Source organism: Myotis davidii, unplaced genomic scaffold (genome assembly GCF_000327345.1).
Source record: "Myotis davidii unplaced genomic scaffold, ASM32734v1 scaffold149, whole genome shotgun sequence".
In the NCBI taxonomy this organism is placed as follows: Eukaryota; Metazoa; Chordata; class Mammalia; order Chiroptera; family Vespertilionidae; genus Myotis; species Myotis davidii.
This window is the reverse complement of record NW_006352194.1, coordinates 2,721,248-2,728,758: the sequence shown is the minus strand read 5'-3', so window position 1 is coordinate 2,728,758 and position 7,511 is coordinate 2,721,248. Positions and strand designations below refer to the sequence as shown.

At 53.9% G+C, this 7,511-nt stretch overlaps 1 protein-coding gene across 1 annotated transcript in view; it reads right to left on the bottom strand.

Moving 5' to 3' along the window:
* Positions 1-7,511, bottom strand: part of RUNX3 (runt related transcription factor 3) — a 190,588-nt gene that overhangs the window by 38,977 nt on the left and 144,100 nt on the right. Inside the window, exon 2 of the mRNA XM_015557194.1 lies at positions 5,634-5,874. Coding sequence (XP_015412680.1) covers positions 5,634-5,874 — 241 coding nt within the window. The remainder of the gene's footprint in view (positions 1-5,633; positions 5,875-7,511) is intronic.

Sequence of the window (7,511 nt, the reverse complement as noted above, 5' to 3'; positions counted from 1 at the left end):
CTCTTTCCAGGGGACCCCCCTACTGCTCTCCCTCACTCTGAAGTCATTTCCCTCCTGGGCACCCTGGCCCCCAACCAGTCAGGCACTCTCTGGGGGCCGCTGGGCCTCTCTGTCCATCACGTCCTCGGTCCACAGGGCACCACGTGATGAGGAGTTTAGGTGGACAGCGGCCAGAGGGCTGCCAGGCGGGTGGGCCCCAAGCCCCTGGAAACCCCCCTTTTATCACCTCACCTCCCTCAGGTCTCCACTGGAAAGTCACATGCTCAGTGAGGCCTGCCCTGGGCATTTTCTCTAAAGTAGGAGTCTTTACCTTGACTTGTGCAGCCTCTAGAGCTGAGTGTGCCCAAGAACTGGGATAGGAAAGAAAAAAGACAGGCCATGGTATTGTCCCCAACCTCGAAATGAAATTTAGCATCTCTCTCGAGGCTGAACACAGGCAACAAGCCACAAAGCGTCACAGAAGTCCCTGTGACCTTGTCACACAGGCGTCACAGGTATTTACATATCACATTACAGACGCTGCAGATTCCTCTAAATAGCTCCTACACTCGTCACAACTTCAAAATCATGGTCGTCATTGCTAGATCTTATTACTTAATATGCTAACAAAGTGGGCACATCTATCACAATTTTAAAAGACAGCTCACTAACTATGTTTTAACATAATTGGTTCCCAATGTCATCTTTTATATTTTATTTTGTTCCTTGAAAAACAGTATCCTGAGACTGTCAAAGGGGTCCACAGGGTGAAAAAAGATGAAGAAGCTCAACCAGAAGCATCATACACCTTCCCTTGCTCCCTGACTGAATTTCCCCCAAATGCTTATTACTTCTCACAATTCATCTACTGTAAGCTCCCTGGAGACCAGAACTTTTGTGCTTTTCATGGCCGTTTCCCAAGCCCGTAGGACAGCATCTGGCATGTAGTAGGTGCTCAATAAATGTTTGTTAAAGGAATGAAAGGCAGAGATTACTGCTCCCATTTTATAGATGAGAAAGCTGAGGCAGAAAGGCAATGAGGAGACCAGGTCACACAGTCTCCAGGCAGAGCCCAGGAAGGTTAGAATATGATGGAGCCAGCCCCTCTACACAGACACTAAGGGCCCGCTGTGAGAAGCCCCTCTCTCCATCAGGTAGCAAACCACAGGACACCCGAGGTCACCAGCCCTCCTGGACAGCTTCCTCTCAGTTTCCAGGCCTGGCACTAACCCTCCCAGGCACTCCCAGAGAGGCAGGAGCGGGCAGGGAGAAAGGGAGAGGCTGGGACCTGGGAGCAGGAGTGGGAGGGCGGAGCAGGTAGCAGGTAACAAGAGACAGGGACCCCTTGAACCAGGGGTGAGGAAAAGCTGTCTCCCTGAGTGGCCCTCACCCCTCTCTGTGCCTAGCAGCAAACCCATCATCTCTCTTCTCCTCTTGGAGGAGGAAGCTGAGAAAACCAAGGAGGTGGACAACGCTGTGCAGGAACCCCAGGCAAACTTGCAACCAGCCAGGAGTGTAAGAACTGTAAATCGAGGCACTCCAAGGGCTGGCGATTGGAGGGGGAGAGTCCTCGTCTGGAAATAGCTGTACCTTGGGGCTCGGAGTGGCCCCAGACATTCCAGAAGCACCTGGGGCCCTGAACCAATCAGCACACACTGCTGGGTCTGGCAGTGTGACCTTGGGCAAGTCCCCGTCCCTCTCAGCCAGGGTTCCTGTGGGAGATGTCCCTACCACAGGGCTCATGGGTAGCGGAAGGGGACCCGTCTCAGGAACCTCTGGGTTTTTCAATGTTGGCCAAGAAGCCATCTATCTCCTCCCCACCAGTGGTCCCCCTATGCCTGCAGCTCACACCTTTCACCCCAAATCTCTCTCCACACTCTACGGCCGGATCTTTTTAACCAGTTAACGACAGTTTGGGAACTAAAGCTCTTTTCACTTTCACCTAGGCCCGTGGTCGGCAAACTGCGGCTCCTGAGCCACCTGCGGCTCTTTGGCCCCTTCAGTGTGGCTCTTCCACAAAATACCACGTGCGGGCGCGCACATACAGTGCGATTGAAACTTCATGGCCCATGTGCAGGAGCCAGTATTTTGTGGAAGAGCCACACTGAAGGGACCAAAGAGCCGCATGTGGCTCACGAGCCGTGGTTTGCCGACCACTGACCTAGGCCGATGGCCGCATCCTAGAGGGCTTTTTGGGGATTGTGGTGTGTGATTCTCAAGAGGTGGTATTGCTTGGGGAGGTGGTGCACAGGGCTGTGAAATAGTCATACTTCCTGTGCATGAAAAACTTGCTGATAAAGATGGTCTGAGCCATGAACTGAACTAAATTTTGCATAAAACAAGGTAAATTTCTTTGTACACTTTTAGTGTCTACTGAATTTCCCAGGAGGAAAGACAGTCTTAAAAAAAAAATGTGTTCAGAACTTTACCAAGAATTGTTCACACGTTCAGAAAATCATGTCAGTGACGGCAGAGGGGGTTCAGACTTTGAGTCATGTACACCTCGCCGCCTGTCACAGGCCACCTACCAGAGGCGGAAGCGCCCATCCATCAGATGCTGTGGTCTCGCCCAATATTTACATATTCAAACAGATATTTTATTATAAATCACTTTCCCCAGTTTTTATTAGGGCTATGGAATTATATAGGCTTTGAAACTGCGTAGGTAGGTGGGCTACGTTATCTACATTTCACTGTGAGATGGTAAAGGGCGTTACCCATTATGGAAGGGGGCGCTGCATCTGGGGGGGTGAGGACCTGGGCCTTAATCACTGCAAGAGACACCGATGGCTTGGTTTCCTTCCCTTCCTGTTCCTGCTTCACACCTTCAGTCTAAGCATGAGAGCTCTATGCTGCTGGTGTGTGCGTGTCTTTCCTGGAAAGGTATCTATCTTCCTGGAATTAAGACAGTCAAGGAATGAAAGGCAAGGAAACAAGCAAAAGTTTCCATCTGGCTCCTTGGCCCTGGCAGAGGCCGGAGAGCCAGGGAAAGGCCTTGGGTCCCCAAACCTGTCCCCACTCCTGAAATGGCCCACACCGTCCATGTCAATCACTGACTTGTTCTCTCCGAGGGAATTTCCCACTGGGCAGGATGGGCAGAGCCGACGCGAGAGGCTGCTCGCCACAGGAGCCCTTCGCCCTCCTTCCTCAGCCACCCGCCTCCACTTCTCCCACTCAACAATTCACACCTTCTGGGTTTCCCCCACCCCCGCCCAAACCGCACCAGAATCAGAAAATCAGAGACTGTCACCACTCAAAGGGACTTCAAAGACCTCTTCTAGTCCCAGGCATCTGAAGTAACAAAATCTCTATCATGTATCCAGCTCGCAATAGTTGCCAACGGGGACACTTGTACCAAGTTCCTTAGCCCTGACAAAATCCCATGAGGTAGGTACCAGTATGATCCCCATTTTACAGATGCGGAAACTGAGGCACAGAGAGATTAAGCCATTTGCTCAATGTCATCCAGCAAGTCACCGGTGGAGCTGGGGCTGAGCCCCAGGTCGGATGTTGTAGAGCCCAGGCGGTTGAACACCATGAGCCTCCCAGGCCTAGAAGTCCTGTGGACTTCCTCGGGCATCAGAACCCCAAACTGAGGCCTCTTCCTGCTTCCCAGGACCACCGAGACTGGGGAGAGGAGCGCAGCCCCCTGCATCTATTTTCCGGAGCCACAATCCAGCCTCCGCTGTGCCTGCTCTGAGAGTGGGCTGCCCAGCAGGCCCTGTGGGTGGGCACAGGTCTGTGGACATAAATGCCACAAGGAAATCATTTATTTTTTTTAAAATATATTTTTTAAATTGATTTCAGAGAGGAAGGGAGAGGGAGAGAGTGCGGCTCTTTGGCCCCTTGAGTGTGGCTCTTCCTAAGCCTTAAGAGTACCCTAATTAAGTTAATAACAATGTACCTACCTACATAGTTTAAGTTTAAAAAATATGGCTCTCAAAAGAAATTTCAATCGTTGTACTGTTGATATTTGGCTCTGTTGACTCATGAGTTTGCCGACCACTGAGCTAGGGCAAGGAAATCATTTTCAGCAGCAGAATGGCCAGGCAAGGTCTCGGGTAACTCAGAGAATCATCATCTCTTCTCTTTCTATACTGCACCTCCTAGAAGAGGGGGTGCGATGCCATGTTCCTGGTGCCGTGCTGGGCCCCTGGGACTAAGCTTCCCTTCTGCCTGCCCCCTCGGGGATGCAGCTCTAGCGGGCTCCCTCTCTGCCACCGCCACCTGGGCTGACAGACGGGGCCACCGCTCCACAGCTGAACTGCATCCGAGCAAGCCACCACCAGGCAGTGGCAGCTAGCGAATCTCCACTCTGGGCGGGGGCTGGGATTAAGTTGCAAAGGGCTTGAGATATTGGGGATGACAAAAGGGGCTTGGAGACTAATTAGGAGCAGCAATGAAAGCTTAATTCATAAAAGCAAACATTTTCCATCCATCAACCTGCAACCAGTTAAGGGCAACGTTTGAAAGAAATCTGTGCATGGGGAAGGGAGCCAACAGGAACAGGAAATGTCTGAAAGAATGTAAACTATTTCGGTTTCATGAAAAGTAACAAGTAAACAGTTATTACATGCAAATAATGCCCTGGTTTTAATTAATGCTGAAAAGTCAAAATATGTTTGACATTTGTATGTATACACTGAACGGCTGAAGAGGAAAAAATGGTGCCCAGATGCCCACTTCCGAGCAGGGCTGGCGGCTCAGAGGGAGCTAAAACCTTGCAAAGGTCTCGCTTATTGGTGATGAAAAGTACAATTCTGCCTCCGCCTCTGGAGGCTGGGCCAGAGGGAACCTAGCTTACTTTCTTAACGAAGCTGGAGGGGCAGGCCAGGTGGTCAGGGAAGGGCACTCCCCAATTTTCAGCAGGCTGGTCTTAAAGGGCCAGCGAGCCCTCAAGTCTCCATTCCTCCCCCTCCCCCTCCCCCCGGCAGGGTTTCTAGGACTTCTGCATCCAGAAGTGGTGATGGGTTTCAGGTCCTCCCACTCAACAGCCCCTGGTGGCAGCCGCAGCCATGCCTGATCCTGCCTTCCTTCACACTGCCCCGGGGGGCAGGTCAGGCAGGTAGGCTGGCACGTCGGCCTTGACTCTGGGGCGGGAGGTGGCAGCCTTTGAGCTGCGCTTTCCAGTGTTCAGCATCCTGTACTGCATTCGTTTCTTTTCTAAACCACGTTAAGGCTCAAAGGGCTGGGGAAATTGTGGCTTTGGGAGACCACAGCTGCGGAGAGGCCGCCCCAAAGTGTGGGGGAGATTCTGCCCCAGCGGGGAGAGTGGCTGGGATGCCGGGTCCCCGAAGACCAAGGATCTGTCCTCTAAACCGCCTGCCGAAAGACCTAGAAGGCCCTTTTTGAGCCTGTTCCTCTTCCCCCAGCAGCTTTTGTGAGATCAGTGCCCTTAATCAGGAGAGGGGAGGCATGGTGGGCTCCAGGAGTTAGGAAGCCCCAGAGACTGGGGTGAGGGGGGATGGTAGCTTTCCCCTTCACATCTTCAGGGGGGTCTGTAACACCCTAAGGGGTTGCAAACCGCTGTTTTAGACCGAACTGGGCATGGACCTGTTTCTGGGGCTCCCACGAGAACCCCTCATTCTCAGCTTCCTTCCCCACAACCTTTGCTACGGCCAGTGCTGGGCTGGCGCAGTCTCCCTCCCACTCACCTCGCCCACTGCGGCCCACGAAGCGAAGGTCGTTGAACCTGGCCACCTGGTTCTTCATGACGGCAGAGGCGTTGCGCAGTTCGGCAGAGTAGTTCTCATCGTTGCCCGCCATCACCGTCACCACCGTGCCATCGGGCACGTCCCCCAGTGCCACCACCTGAGGGCAGGGGGCAGGGGGACAGCTTAGAAAGGTAGCGGGAGGCCAGGGAAAGGGGGGGAGGGGCTGGGGCAGGCAGCTCCCCTAGGTCCCAGGCGCACTGCGGATTTCTCAAATGGGGAGTGGAGAGGAGGCTTACGAACAATAGAGACCTCTCCCTCCCCCTCCCCCCCAAACAAAAAGATCTCCACCTTCCGAACCAAAATCCTAGATAAACTGGTGAAGCCATGCCCCGGGAAAGCATCTCTTCCATCCATTAAGCCTAAGAGAGAGCTGGGCACCAGCTCAGTCACTGCGACGTAGGACGCAGCTTCCTTCTTCCCTTTGCTTGTGAGCAAAAGAGGAATCAACACTGCCTCTAGCAACCCAGTCCCTAACGTTAAAAAAAGAGTATCACAACAATGATTAGGGGACTCGAATAATGCAAGAGCCGTTTAGGGTATGATGCTTGCCCCGAAATGTGGCCTCAGCCCAGTGTGTCGGCCTCTGTGTAGCCTGAATTCGTTGTGCAGGGAAAATGCAAAACAAGCTGTCGTTTTGAGAGGGTTTGTCCAGAAAACCCCTTTAAAGCGCCAGAGGGGCTTTTGATAGCAGGAGGATGCACCTGCTGGGAATTGCGGGGTGGGGATGGAGGTGCCCCCTCATATGTCTCCCCCAAGCCTCACCCCTCGGAGCTCGGAGAGGCAGATGCCTTTTGAAAAGGAATCAGGCTGCAGATACAGTCACAAGCCATGTACTTGAACGTGGCCACCGCGTGCAGGGACGAGGGATCCAGATGGTAAAAATTTCAAGGAGAAAATGTTTGGGGTCTGATTAAAAAGGCCAGATTTCCTGTCAACATCCTGTCTTCTTTTAATTTCAAAGATTCCTTTTAAGCTCCAAGTGACAGTAAAACCTCCGATCTGAGGATTAAAGTCACAGGGCCTCCGCCTGCCGGTCCCCAGGAGCGTCTCCCCACTGGTGTTTTAAGATGTCACCCGGGAGACCTCAAAGGGCCACTCATCCTTTTTTTTTTCTTTCCCTTTCCAATTTGGAGTCGTCTTAATGGGAGCAAGGCCGGCCTCCGCTGCCAGAAGCCGCAGCCGGCAGCCACCTCGGGCACCGCCACCCCCAACAGCCGGCCCTCCCTGCCCTGCCCGTTCTCACGGCAGCTGCGAGAGGTTTAGGGGAAAACCAAGTCGTTTTCGTTTCATCTCGCTGCCCCCTTAAAAAAAATGAAAATGAAACAGTCGCCTACTCCCTGGCAAAGAGAAGCTCCTCTGCATGACTGGGGGCTGCCAGGGGCGGGAGCACCCCCAATCTCTGCCTAACATTTGGGATCCCCGCAGCACCCGGTTAGGGACAGTGTCTCTGGTCCCGGCCCAGAGCCGCGCGGTGTAAGGTTTCTGAAGCGGGAGGTTGAGGGTGTGAGCAGGAAGTGTTGCTGAAGCTGTGCAGGAGGAGGGGTGCCGGCAGGGCAGGGCAGGCCTATCCACCCTCCGCACCCCACCTCCGGGTCCTCGCCCGGGGCCCCGGGCTCCGCTTCTCCCCTCCCCGCAGGGCTGTATCCGAAGGATCCGGGCTGGAGGGGAGCCCCTCCGGCCCGCTTCCATATCAACGTTTCTCCCCGGGGCTCCCCGAAGGTGGAGGAGGCATGCCTCGCTACAAGTCACCAGTGCGGGGTGCACCCCAAAGGAAACGCCTGCGTCTCCGGGTGGAGCGCGCCCTGAGACCGACCGGGG